The sequence below is a fragment of the Marmota marmota genome, unplaced genomic scaffold, assembly GCF_001458135.2.
Source record: "Marmota marmota marmota unplaced genomic scaffold, marMar, whole genome shotgun sequence".
Classification (NCBI taxonomy): domain Eukaryota; kingdom Metazoa; phylum Chordata; class Mammalia; order Rodentia; family Sciuridae; genus Marmota; species Marmota marmota.
This window is the reverse complement of record NW_026000103.1, coordinates 5,126,337-5,141,314: the sequence shown is the minus strand read 5'-3', so window position 1 is coordinate 5,141,314 and position 14,978 is coordinate 5,126,337. Positions and strand designations below refer to the sequence as shown.

Sequence of the window (14,978 nt, the reverse complement as noted above, 5' to 3'; positions counted from 1 at the left end):
GTCGGTGGTCACAGTTCCACCTACCTTGCAGGCGCGGGGGGTGGGGGGCGGCTCTGCCCCTCAGCAGGCCGCTGGGCCTGTTCTGTGGGTGGTCACAGTTCCGTCTACCTTGCAGGCGTGGGGGGAGGGGGCGGCTCTGCCTCTCAGCAGGCCGCTGCTCCTGTTCTGCCGGTGGGTCGCAGGCCCGCCTACCTTGCAGGAGTGGTTGGCGGCTCTGCCCCTCCGCGGGCCACTGGGCCTTTTCTGTCGGTGGTCACAGTTCTGCCTACCTCGCAGGCGCGGGGGGTGGGGGGCGGCTCTGCCCCTCAGCAGGCTGCTGGGCCTGTTCTGTGGGTGGTCACAGTTCCGTCTACCTTCCTAATTTTTCTATTTGGAGTTCTGTGTGCCTCTTGTTGAATTTCCATCTCGTTCCTATGATTTGGAAAATTTTCTAATTTTGTTTTATTGCAAAGATTGTATATCCTTTTAGTTTGTATTTTGGAACTTTCATCTACCCTGATAATTGTTTTTTTAATATTTATTTTTTAGGTGTAGATGGACACAACACAATATCTTTATTTTTTAATGTGCTGATGATTGAACCTGGGCCCTGCCCCTGCTAGGCGAGCTTTCTACCGCTGAGCCACAATCCCAGCCCTTCCCTGATAATTCTTAAATTTTGTGTCTTGATATTATCCAAGATTTCTTGAATATTCTGGTCATGATCTCTTAATATTTTTTCTTTATGGTTAACTTTATTTTTAAGATTATATAGTTTGTCTTCAAGGCCTGAAACTCTGTCTTCACAATGGTCTAATCTATCTAATGATGCTTTCCATTGAATTTTTAATTTGGTTTATTGAGTCTTTCCAGAATTTCTATTTGATTCTTTTTCAGGATATCTTTATGTATTTATTGCGGTGGTTTTTCACTTCCTTTATTTTATCTCTAATTTCACTCCTTCTTTTTTCCTGTAGCTCATTGAACTTTCTAAGTTCTTTCTCTGACATTTCTTTCACTGTGGTGTTAATGGAGTCAGTTGTTGCAGTGTTGTGGGCTGTTTGGCGTAGTTTGTTCTCTGGCTTGTAAAAACAGTAATGCTTAACTTTTTCTTTTTTCCATTGGTATGATTTAAATTACATTTTGTATATGTCAGTCTAAGGACTTAAGTTGCCTTTATTTTCTTTGATATTAACATTTAAAAAATTGTAAATTTGATCTAATTAGTTTTACATGACAGTAGAATGCATTTTGACACATTACACAAATGGAGCACTATTTTTCATTCTTCTGGCTAAACACAGTGCAGAGTCACACCAGCAGTGTAATCAAACATGTATACAGGGTGATAATGTTTGTCTCAATCTACCATCCTTCCCATCCCCATAGCCCCACCCCCTCCTTTCACTCTCCTCCTCACAATTCAAAGTTCCTTCATTCTTTCCTACCCCCCACTCCCCGCTCCCAATATGGATCAGCATCTGCTGATCCAAGGAAACATTTGGCCTTTGGTTTTTTGGGATTAGCTTATTTCATTTAGCATGATATTCTTTAGTTTCATTCATTTCCATGCCATAATTTTAAAAAACTGGGAGCAAACTACCCTTTCAGCTGCACAACCATGCCATAAATTTCATTCTTCTTTAAGGCTGAGTAATATTCCATTGTGTATATGTACCACATTTTATTTATTTATGCATTCATCTATTGAATTCATCTTGTTGTTTCCATAGTTAAGTAATTGTGAATTGTGCTGCTATAAACATTGATGTGGCTGTGTCACTATAGTATGCTTATTTTACGTCCTTTGGGTAAAAACTGAAGAGTAGTATAGCTGGTTCACATGGTTGTTTCATTCCAAGTTTTCCGAGAAATCTCCATACTGCTTTCTAGAATGGTTGCATCAATTTGCAGTCCCACCAGCAGTGTATGAGTGTACCTTTCCCCCAATGTCCTTACCAACACTTATTATTGCTTGTATTCTTGATAATTGCCATTCTGACTGGAGTGAGATGAAATCTTAGAGTAGTTTTGATTTGCATTTCTCTGATTGATAGATGTGATGAACATTTTTTCATATGTTTGTTGATCTGTTGTATTTCTTCTGCAAAGTGTCTGTTCAGTTCCTTAGCCCACTTATTGATTGGGTTATTTGTTTTTTGTTGTTAAGTTTGATTAGTGCTGTATCTCAGGTGTGTGTGGTAAAGATTTTTCCCCCACTCTGTAGGCTATCTCTTCACATGATATTAACATTTAATACATATGAATATTTGAGAATTTAGTATACATTCATATGTATTAAATGTTAATATATTATTAGTGACATAATTTTTAGATTAAAATACTCAAATATTATTTAAATATTTGTTCAAATAATATTCAGCCTATATGTATAGTGGATGGGCTATTATGAGACTGTGGGGCTTCTTTACTGTTGCTTCGTGTTGATGGTTACCTACAAGTAAACTAAAAGAAGTAGCTTGAACTCCCAATAATCCAGAGCTTTCTCACAATGAAATAGTAGGCATCTTTGGGGAATTAATTCTGCTTAAGCTGTAAGAGTCTAATCTATGCACTTTTCTAATTGGACCACAAAGAGGTTTGTTCCTAAGTTTTGTTTTGGTATTATTTGTGTTTTCATACTTGACAATTTATACTTAAATTTTGTATTCTCTCTCTCTCTCTCTCTCTCTTTTGTTTTTGTGGTGTTGGGGATTGAATCCAGGGCCTTGTGCATGTGAGGCAAGCACTCTTCCAACCGAGCTATATCCCCAGCCCCTCAAATTTTGTATTCTGATAAGCACTGGCTGATGATTCAAAATACTAGTCAAATATTCCACTTAAGCACTATCTAACACTCTTTATTGCTTTAATGAATGCCAGTTATCTTTTCATCTTTATGTAATTGTGCTATAAAAAGTTAATAATAAAAATTAAAAAATATTTAAAGCCTAGTAGTCATTGATAGTTCTTATGACTTCCTTTCTCTCATCCCAGCATTCCTTTCCTCATATGAAGGCTGCTCCTATTCTAATCATCTGTGGTACAAGAAGGAATGATATGACTCAAGGGATGATTAGATAAGTTATTTCTTTTTCTACTGGTACTTCTGACTATAATCAATCTTATTTAAAAATACTTTAATACCTTTTAGAGTCATAAACTCAAACATAAATTTTTCAAAGTAGTTCTAAGTTTTGATTAATGTATTTCAAAAGGAGACCCTACAGACTTTTAGGTCTTTAAGGGAAATCATACCTTTAATTTACAACTTCGAGGGTAGGAAGTTTTAGGATAGGACATTGGTTTATCTATTGGAAAGAACTGATGTAGCAGTTGGTAATATGAGGTCATAGAGTAAACGCTGCCAGAACCTTGTCAGTAGTTAAATATTTTTATTTTTTACTTTTTAGAAAATAATCTTGCTCTTTCATGGGAAAGTGGGAGGGAGGGCGGTCCAGGCAGGAATTGAGAGGGTGTCAGAAGCAAAGATCTCTGTAGGCTCTGTTGACTCAGGCCTCCTAGATCTCTGGTTGTGCAGCTGGAAGGGTAGTTTGCTCCCAGTTTTTAAAAATTTTTCAATTTTTAGAATTTTTAATTTCTATTTAAATTTTTACACAAATAGAGTCACAGCATTCGTGCAATCATACGCGTACATAGGGTAATAATGCCTATCTCATTACACCATTTTTTCTACCCTATGACCCCCTCCCCTCCCCTCACTCCCCTCTGCCCAATCCAAAGTTCCTCCATTCTACCCCCAGACCCCAATTATGGATCAACATACTCTTCTCAGAGAAAACATTTTGGCCTTTTGTTTTTTTTGGGACTTGCTTACTTCACCCCAGTTGTGAAACGTGGCCACAGTGCCAAGCACATAGCAGTGGGCAGACACCTTCAAGTAGGTGGATAGTGGCCATAAGACCTCTGAGCATAACAAGGACAGCTTTAGGCCCAGAGTTCCCGTGGTCAGGGCTGCCCAGGTGAAGCCCAGAAACACCTGTTTGTATAGTCATTGTGCTAATTTTGTCATAGTTATTCTTTGCTTCTACCCTGGCTGAGGTTCTTAAGCTTCTGTTTCTTTCCAGGTAGATCTAGGCAGGATCTCACTGAAAGGAAGGGGGGAAAAAAGCTGTGTGTGTATTTAAGAGTTATAATTTGGCCCACAGGTTCATAACAATAAACATATCTATGTGAAATTATTTTATATTGAATTATTTATAATTTGAATTATTATTTGATATTATTTATACTTTATGATTACTTTATATCAAATATATATTTCATAATTCTAAATTAAGTTAGTAAATTTTTTTTTCATCTAAAACTTCCAGTATGAAACTAAAACTCTTCAATAATATGTTTATTTAGAGTTTTCAAATACAGTTTAGTCTCCATTAGCTATGGTAACTGATTGCTGGGCAGTAAGAGGAAAAAGGAGATCATGGTGATCCTTAAATCTAGCTTAGGTTTAATTTAAAATAGCATTAGTCAAAGATATACTGAATGGACTCCATTCAAATTTTATTTGTTTTATTACACTCAATATTTAGGACTTCTTTTTTTTCCCCTAAATATACCACCCCAAAATATAAAAATAATTGAAGTACTATAATGAGAATGTATTATTGTTTACATTCTTGGTGAAAGATAGCTCAAATATGGTAATTTGTTGAAAGAGCTTGTTATTATTTTTTAATTGTTAGCTGAGTTCTTTTTTTTTTTTTCTGCTTTTTGTTTTTTGGTACTGGGGCACTGAACTACATCCCCAGCCCTTTTTATTTTTTATTTTGAGATAGGATCTTGCTAAGTTATTTAGAGCCTTGCTAAGTTGATGAGGCTGGCCTGCTATTTGCAATCCTCCTGCTTTAGCCTCCCCAGTCAGTGAGATTACAGGCATGCACCACCATGCCCAGGTGTTAGCTGAGTTCTAAAGGAGGGAAGATGGAATCTAGTAAGAAAGAAGGCATTATAGCTACAGGTTTCCTTCTCTCTTTCTTGCCTAAATCCCCTGCATTTAAGTCCTGAGTTCTCTCTTCTGACTTCTAAAAGACAAGAGTATCCCCTTAACCTACTGGACTCTTGTCATACATACTCCCTTTTGTGTGGGGCTGTTAGCAGAAGCACAGGGGCCAGCTTCTTTGGGGTTGTACATCAGCTTGCTAATAGCAAGGGATGGTCCTTCATTTCAGGGGACCCAGTTTCAGTTCATAAAACAGTACAAAATGATAGATGCATATAATTTTATATTTGTTGAGTAGCAGTATTTTTTAATTTAAATTTTTATTTTTATCAAATTAATCTTGTATATAATTTAAAGAGTAAAACAGTAGGTAGGCTTATGAAAAACATAAGCTTCATACCCCCATTGTTCTCCACTTTCAGTTTCCATTCCTCTGAGGTAACTACTTTTAACTCTTATTGATGTTTGCTTTGATATTTAACTTTATATTTCTATATAACATGAATATTCTTCCATATTTTCAATTTTCACCTTTAGATATAATATACTAGCCTCTACTTATTTATTTCTATTGCATGCTTTTCCCACACAACATCCACTCATTCCTTCCCTTTATCTATTCTTTTGGGTTCAGCATACTTTATTTTTTTCTACAGCTTTTTTTATAACTGATCTTAATTTTTCTTTATAGCACATTTTAGTATATTTTTTGTTGTTTATGGTCTGTCTTACATGGAGGGGAATTTTATTGTGTTCATTGCTGTCTCCCAATGCCTTGTATAGTGCCTGGTATAAAGGAGCTGCTAAATGAAGATTTGATGAATCAACAAATGAAAAAATAGTTAATAATTGCCTCATAAATCAGATAAGCTTATTGTGATTAACTTATGCTTAGCTAGTATGAGGACTTTATGGAATTAGCCAAGTAAGTTATGAAATTCTGCCAGAACTGAAAAATCTCTCATTATGTTCTTTTAAGTCAAGAATTTCATTATTCTTTTCTAAGAGGCATCCTTTTTTTCCTAAGATGCTTCTTCTGTCTTCCATGCTAAATAAATTATTTTTTAGATTTTCTGTACATAGTCATCCCCTTGGATGTCGTTTAACATCATCCTTGGGATTCCTTCTACTTCTCTTCTATCTTGAATCACTTTTTTATTAATCTGTTGCTTTTTTTCTTTTGATTTATTCCATTGTAAAGTAGCTTCTTAAAAGTTATATGTCAGAGGACAATTTAAAACTTGCATTCTGAAAATGTTTTTTTGATCTCCACACTTTTTTCCTGGTTCACGTAGCTGTTCATTCAGTCCTAGAATCTGGGAAGACATTTGATTCCTAACCTTTGTATGTGGTCTGTGGTTTTCTCTGTATCCCCAAGTTTGAAGTCATAGGCAAATATAATAAATGGTTCAATAATTTATTTTATAATTTCAATATTATTATGGTAAAATAATAACATATATGTTTTTCCATATTATGTGGACACTGTAGAATCTTTTCTTTGTTTTGAAATTTTGTGATGATGTGCCTGGCATGAATTGCTTTTCATTATTTTTCAGGGCAGTTTTTGAGCTCTTTCAACTTTTAATTTGTAAGAAATTCCTTTCTGGGGAATTTTGTTTTATATTATTGCTTTGTTGATTTCTTCCTTTATATTTTCTACACTCTCTTTTTGGAACTTCCATTATTTATATGTTGGGATTCCTGGATTGATTTTCTGATCTTTTCTCTACTTCAATTCATTTTTATTGTTTTGTCCAACTTTCTGATAGATTTACATAACTATAGTATTCAATCCTTCTATATATGTTTATTTTAACTTTAGCTATTTTATATTGGAATATCCTTGATCCATAAGAGAATGTACAAAGGTTGACACTATAATTGTCTCTGTTCTATTCTGGAGAAAGAAAATGATTGTTCAGACAGAATAAGGCTGGGTGTATCAGTGAAAAAAATTCTCTCTCTCTCTCTCTCTCTCTCTCTCTCTCTCTCTCTCTCTATATATATATATATATATATATATATATATATATATATATATCCTTGTTTAACTAGCCTGAATTCAATGTGGATTTGGTTATATTGATTCATATTATCTTCTGCATTATAGCTTAAAAATCAGAGGAGATAGTTCTACTACATTTATCAGGAAGGTCTCAGATTAAAAATAGTGACACAACTTGGTAGGCTGAGGCAGGAAGATCACAAGTTCATCCAGTCTTATCAATTTAGTAAGGCCCTCAACAATTTAGTGAGACCCTGTCTCAAAATAAAAAATAAAAGGGTTAGGGATGTGGCTCAGTGGTTTAGTGTCCCTGGGTTTAATCCCCAGTACCTCCAAAAATAGTGACAACAATTTAATTTGAATTAAAATTATTCATTTGAGGATTATCTCAGTAAATTTTAAACAACAATACTTCCAAGCTGCTTTTCACTTTATGTCCATACAAGAATGTAAACATAGTTTAATACCAGCCAGAGCTATGGGATGTGGCACATGTCTGTAAATTCCAGCAACTCAAGAGCCTAAGGCAGGAGGATTGTAAATTCAAAGCCAGCCACAACAATTTACTGAGACTGTCTCAAACAACAACAACAAAAAGAAACCATCCTGAGCAATATTTAAATAGGAAGGAGATTTTTTGAAAAGAAGTTCATTTGTCTTCAAAGTGAATATTAATGTTTTTATCATTATTCCTTTCGGATTTTAATGCTATCACCTGGTTCTACCTGTGTGGACATTCAGAAATAAGACATTTGTTTCATTTCTCTTTAGTACCCTAATTTTAAAATGATTTGTTAGGACTGTTTTTTCAGTCTTGAGGCTGAATCTGAGCTAACTAAACTGTGGTAGGTAGATTTTGTTCATCAAAAATCATGGTGAGTTGGGCCAGGCACGGTGTGGCACATGCCTGTAATCCCAGTAGCTCTGGAAGGTGAGGCTGGAGGATAGTGAGTTCATGGCCAGCCTCAGCAACTTATCAAGGTCCTGAGCAATTTAGTGAGCTCCTGTCTCAAAATAAAATAAAAAAAGGGTTGTGGATGTGGCTCAGTGGTTAAGTATCCCTTGGTTCAATCTCTGGTACCCCTTCCCACCCCCCACCCCCCCAAAATTGAGTTGGGCATGTGGTGCTCAACTATATATGCTGAAGCAGGAGAATGCAAGTTTGAGTTTAGTCTTAGCCACTTAGAACCTGTTTCACAATAAAAAATAAAAAAATGGCTGGAAATGTAGCCCCAGTGGTAGAGCGTTTGCCCAGTATGTGTGAGGTCCTTGGCTTAATTCTCAGTGCCGCCAAAACAAAACAAAAACCCCCTAAAACCACATCAACCAAATCTACTTGCTTATAACCTTAGACATAGCACAAATACCTACTATCAAAGGGGAAGTATTACTCCTTTAAAGTTTGTCATTTAAGAATGTGCAGTCCTTTTAATTTGAAGAAAAAAAAAAAAAGGGAAGGTGGGCTTTAAAAAGCCTTTTGGCTTGAAAACATGATATATAGTACTTCATCAGCCACTTGTGTTAAAGGTGTATAATAGCAGTTGATGAAAGCATATTAAAAACCAGCTCTGACATTTTCAACTTTTCAGATTAGAGAGAGAATATTTCTCCAGAACCAAGACACTAAATGAAGAGATTGAGGAACAGAAGAAAGTAATTATAGACCTTTCAAAGAGACTCCAGTATAATGAAAAAAGTTGCAGTGAATTACAGGAAGAACTTGTAATGGTAAGGATATAAAAGAAAACCCTATGGCAGTTACTTTATTGGGTCATATTTGATGTATAGCAGGTTCTCCCCACCCTCACTACATACCCTGGGATAATAGTATGAGAGTAATTTTAGTGACATTGATAAGAAATTTCAAAACTGGAAATGCTTATTACATCAAAGATACACATAATAAAACCTCTCTGATTTGGAATAATTGGGGAATCTAACTGAATTAGTAAAAATTTTGAGTCAAAGAATATTTTAAAATATATTTAGGGTTTTTTTCATTTTTACTTGAAGTAACTAAAACAGTATTACCTAGGCAGAGGAGTAGCTGGGTTCATGATCAGTAAATCTGCTGATTTTAAAGACCTCCTTTTATAATCATTTTATACCTGATCATTCTGTCTCCTTGATCTGTTCTTATCAGCGTCCCTTTTACTAAAAATTAATCAATGTCTTCTGCTGCTTTCAGAATGATATCTTGTCATAGAATCGAAGGCCTTTTTCCCTTTGGCTTCATGTTAACTCTTCTAGCTGCTGCTTTTGTGTTGGCCCTTTATCTGTCTTAGTTCAGTCAATCAGAGTGCTTATAGCTTTTTAAAGATTTTCATATCTTATATTTATTCAGGCTGTAATTATTTTGACACACGTTGACTAAAATGTTCTTTCTTTTCCATTAACAAATACATCCAATAATGCTCAGCTCTGACATCTTGTAATCTGTGAAATTTTTCTGTTTTTCTTAATGCACCCATCTAAGTCAGAATTCTGTCCTTCCCCAACTATTTCTTTAGTACTCATTTATCATCTTTATTATAATACTCACCAAACTCTGATATGTATTATTTCTTCCCAGAGACTCAATGCAGTGAGATTAACTTACTTATCCTGATTTTACTATAGTACTTACTTCAGTAAATGTTTGTTTAATTAATTTATTTTGTTGATGCAAAATGCTCCCAACTCTGCAATTTGCTGGGATCCTCAGCAGGGAGGACATTAAAATTTATATTAGTACCTAATACCTCTTTATCTTATTCTCCACAGAGACTCCGCTACTTCACTTTCAATTATATCCCACAACTCTTAATGATTTCAATTATTGAGGAAAATGAACATTATTTTTTCTTCTCAAAAGAGGTGGAACTCTGGGTTATACTAAAGTGGCCAAATCAGTGCTGCTCAGATAGAAAGTTAGTGATGAGATTAAGTTAAAATTTAAACATTTTTACATGGTCCAGTAGTATATATAGTCTCCATTCATCTTAAGATGTTCAGTGTGTTTGCACTCTGGGATTGATATGTTTCTACTCTGTGGTTTGTTCAGTTATAGTTGGAGTATTTTCAATGTGGAATTTTAGAAAGTTAAGAGCTCTTTGTAGTGTACTCTAGTGTGTAGTCACTGTTATGCGTTACTCTAAACTTCATGGGTTGCCCTGTTTATTTTATTTTTTCCCTCTCTTTGCATGCAGAAGATTGAACCTAGGGTCTTGTGCATGCTAGGCAAGTACTCTTATCACTGAGTGACATCTCCAGCTCCTATCCTACTTCTTAACAAGAGGATGAATCAATGGTGGAGACAAATATGTTAGGCATATTGAGTTGAATACTGAATTTGGTCAGCTTGCTTATTAGACATCATTCATAATAGTTTGGAAAGTTTCCTAGAATTACAACTAAGAGTGCAAAAATTAAGAGTCATCACCAATAAAAGTTGAATGAGTTTTCTTAATTCTGCCTTTTTAGAACTCTAGCGAGTGGATGAGACTGTTTTAATTTACCAGAGTTGTATGGGTGTTTTGTGACTAAAATGTTTTACTTGGTGCCAACAGATTGCTTTTTTTTTTTTTTTTTGGTGGACACAACATCTTTATTTTATTTTTTTTATGTGGTGCTGAGGATCGAACCCAGCACCCCGTGCATGCCAGGAGAGCGCACTACCACTTNCAAAATTGAGCTGGGGATGTGGCTCAGTGGTTGAGTGCTTCTGAGTTCAATCCCTGGTACTAAAAAAAAAAAAAAGAAAAGAAAAGAAAAAGAAAAATTGCTGTTATATTTTGATCATAAAATGAAATTTAAAAAGCATTTAGTGAAAATTTATTGACTACAAATACTGTTACTTTAGTAAGTATGATGTTTATTTTTTCTTAAAAATTAATTACTTTTTTTAAGTACATTTTTTCATATACATATATAGATGTATATGAAAGGCTATAGATTAGTGGTCTTTATGGGAAAAGATTTTAAAAATTTATTATGTTTTTTAGAAACTCATATTTATTTTTCATAATCTTAGTTCCATTTTGCTTTAGTGTCTGCAGAAGAACAGCTCAAGACCACTCTGGTTGTTCCTACCCACTCAGTGGCTTGAGCAGTGGGATGCAGACTAGTCTTCAGTGGCTGGCTGGGCACTGTAATCTTCAGTGATCTTCAGGGATCTTCTAGGATCTTCAGGGATCTGCTGGATAGGCACAGAGAGCACCTGCATTACTTCCAGTATAGTCTGTGAACTCAGTTTGAGTAGCAGTCCATTAAAGTTTTATTTTTTTAAAATTTATTTATTTATTCTAATTTGTTACATATGACAGCAGAGTGCATTTCAGTTCATAGTACACATTTAGAGCAAAATTTTTCATGTCTCTGGTTGTACAAAGAAGTAGAGTCACACTATTAGTGTCTTCATACATGTAATTGGGTAATGATGTCCATGTGATTCCATTATCTTTCCTACTCCCCTGCCCCCTCCCTTACCCTTCCTCCCCTTGGCCCTATCTAAAGTTCCTCCATTTCTCCCATGCTCCCCCGCCCCACTCCAACCATTATGATCCAGCATCCTAATATCAGAGAAAACATTTGACATTTGATTTTTTGGGATTTGTTAACTTCACTCACTTAGCATAATATTCCCCAACTCTATCCATTTATCTGCAAATGTCATGATTTTATTCTCTTTTAATGCTGAGTAATATTCCATTGTGTATATGTACCACAGTTTTTTTTTATCCATTCATCTACTTAAGGGCATCTGGGTTGGTTCCACAGTTTAGCTATTGTGAATTGTGCTGCTATTAACATTGATGTGGTGGTGTCCCTGTAGTATGGTGTTTTTAAGTCCTTTGGGTATAAACCGAGGAGTGGGATAGCTGGGTCAAATGTTGGTTCTATTCCAAATTTTCCAAGGAATCTCCACACTGCTTTCCAGATTGGCTGCACCAATTTGCAGTCTCACCAGGAATGTATGAGTGTGCCTTTTCCCCCACGTCTTTGCCAACATTTATTGTTGTTTGTATTCTTGATAGCTGCCATTCTGACTGGAGTGAGATGAAATCTTAAAATAGTTTTGATTTGCATTTCTCTTATTGCTAGAGATGTTGAACAGTTTTTTCATAAGTGTGTTGATTGATTGTATATCCTCTTCTGAGAAGTGTCTGTTCAGTTCCTTGGCCCGTTTATTGATAGGGTTATTTGTTTTTTTGGTGTTAAGGTTTTTGACTGCTTTATATATCCTAGAGATTTGTGCTCTATCTGATGTGCTTGTGGTAAAGATGTTTTTTTCTTTTATTGGTTGTTCAAAACATTACAAAGCTCTTGACATATCATATTTCATACATTAGATTCAAGTGGGTTATGAACTCCCATTTTTACCCCAAATACAGATTGCAGAATCACATAGGTTACACATCCACATTTTTACATAATGCCATATTAGTAACTATTGTATTCTGCTACCTTTCCTATCCTCTACTATCCCCCCCTCCCCTCCCCTCCCATCTTCTCTCTCTACCCCATCTACTGTAATTCATTTCTCTCCTTGTTTATTTTCCCATTCCCCTCACAACCTCTTATATGTTATTTTGTATAACAATGAGGATCTCCTTCCATTTCCATGCAATTTCCCTTTTCTCTCCCTTTCCCTCCCACCTCATGTCTCTGTTTAATGTTAATCTTTTCCTCCTGCTCTTCCTCACTGCTCTGTTCTTAGTTGCTCTCATTATATCAAAGAAGACATTTGGCATTTGTTTTTTAGGGATTGGCTAGCTTCACTTAGCATAATGTGCTCTAGTGCCATCCATTCCCCTGCAAATTCCATGATTTTGTCATTTTTTAGTGCTGCGCAATACTCCATGGTGTATAAATGCCACATTTTTTTTTTATCCATTCATCTATTGAAGGGCATCTGGGTTGGTTCCACAGTCTTGCTATTGTGAATTGTGCTGCTATGAACATCGATGTAGCAGTATCCCTGTAGTATGCTCTTTTAAGGTCTTCAGGGAATAGTCCGAGAAGGGCAATAGCTGGGTCAAATGGTGGTTCCATTCCCAGCTCTCCCAGGAATCTCAATACTGCTTTCCAAATTGTCTGCACCAATTTGCAGTCCCACCAGCAATGTACAAGAGTACCCTTTTCCCCACATCCTCGCCAGCACTTGTTGCTGTTTGACTTCAGAATGGCTGCCGATCTTACTGGAGTGAGATGGTTTTGATTTGCATTTCTCTGACTTCTAGAGATGGTGAGCATTTTTTCATGTACTTGTTGATTGATTGTATGTCCTCCTCTGAGAAGTGTCTGTTCAGGTCCTTGGCCCATTTGTTGATTGGGTTATTTGTTATCTTATTGTCTAATTTTTTGAGTTCTTTGTGTACTCTGGACATTAGGGCTCTATCTGAAGTGTGAGGAGTAAAAATTTGTTCCCATGATGTGGGCTCCCTATTTACCTCTCTTATTGTTTCTCTTGCTGAGAAAAAACTTTTTAGTTTGAGTAAGTCCCATTTGTTGATTCTTGTTATTAACTCTTGTGCTATGGGTGTCCTATTAAGGAATTTGGAGCCCGACCCCACAATATGTAGATCGGAGCCAACTTTTTCTTCTATCAGACGCAGAGTCTCTGATTTGATATCAAGTTCCTTGACCCATTTTGAGTTAACTTTTGTGCATGGCGAGAGAAAGGGATTCAGTTTCATTTTGTTGCATATGGATTTCCAGTTTTCGCCGCCATCTTAAAAAAAAAAAAAGGGTTCTAACATTTTAAACTTGGACTTTCTTCTCTTTTTAATTCCCTTATGCTTGTATGATTTCTAAGGTTCTTAGTATTTTTTTTGTAATCTATTCATCCTATATTTTATATTTTGGGGGATCACTTTCTTCCACCTCCCTGCAGTTAGGTTGATTTGTTTTTTTCAAGAAATATTGTGTTGCTTTGGCTAAAGAAGCATTTGATAAGTGTTTGGGGTTTATCCAAGCTAAATTTATACAATAAAATCTTCAACCAAATAACTTAGGACTGTACGTATGAGAAAAAAAGTATGTTTTTTTCATGGAACAAAGTAGTTCTAATTTTCTACAACAGACATGTACATTAGATATAAAGATATGGCCACTGTGATTAAATATTTTTGGTGAAAATATGATTCTGTTGTAAATATGCTATAATGAATTCTTTAATTTGAAACCTTTTTCCCCCTTTCTTCATTGCTAGGGCTAAGAGTACATGTATAGGAAATTAACAGCAACATTTGAAAAGTCATCCGCTGACTAAATAGGTCTCTTGGGTTTATAAAAATGACTCATTTTTATTTTTTCCTATTGGGGCATGTTGACTCATCTAAGAGAAACTGAATTTTCTAGTAAATTCTGGGTTTTATCCTTATCTTAAATTTTATGATTTCCTATTCATAATGAGTGGGATTTTCTCCTGAGATGGGAACATCGTATTTTCTATGTCTTCATCTCTTCTCTGAAATACTGTCTCATGAACTAGCTATTCATACACTTAGGGTTAATTCTCAAATGTGTGTCTCTGAAAATCCATACTATCAGGTTTGGATAGAGATTTTCTTGTAGTTCAGGAGTGGAATTTGAGCAAGAGAATGGAGTTTGAGCAAGTGCTGGAATGAGCCAGGGCTTATCCATGCAGCATGCTCCTGCCACATTTATATCCTGAGGGTGGTCTGAGATGGCACTGGGCTTTTGAAAGTCTTCAGGAATGAATTGAGGGTTCTGTCATTCATGTAAGTACTCACCATGTAAAAGAAAAGCTAACAGTTTCTAATATATAAGAATTCAATCTGCATATATATATAATATACACACAAATGGGAGAACAGGATAAAAGCATACACATTTCTATATGTATTTGGAGGCATCTGTGAGAAAATGAAGGCTGAAAGAAGTTGTAAAACTCAAATGCTTATATAATAGGTTGCACTAAGAATGGAGGTTGTGAACATGTAACTGAAATGTGTGGGAAAGCTAAAGGAAGGTTAGAGTTATTTTAACAAAATCAGTTTGTCTAGATTTTTTTTTTTTTTTTTT

The 14,978-nt window shown here is 35.6% G+C and overlaps 1 protein-coding gene across 6 annotated transcripts in view; it reads left to right on the top strand.

Moving 5' to 3' along the window:
• Ccdc171 (coiled-coil domain containing 171) overlaps positions 1 to 14,978 on the top strand; it is a 391,269-nt gene that overhangs the window by 102,691 nt on the left and 273,600 nt on the right. For all 6 annotated transcript variants that reach the window (XR_007340888.1, XM_048783928.1, XM_048783929.1 and 3 more), the window contains one exon: positions 8,540 to 8,678. Coding sequence is in view for 5 of the 6 variants with exons in the window: in XM_048783928.1 (XP_048639885.1) it covers positions 8,540 to 8,678 (139 nt within the window). In the remaining variant the exon portion in view is untranslated. The remainder of the gene's footprint in view (positions 1 to 8,539; positions 8,679 to 14,978) is intronic.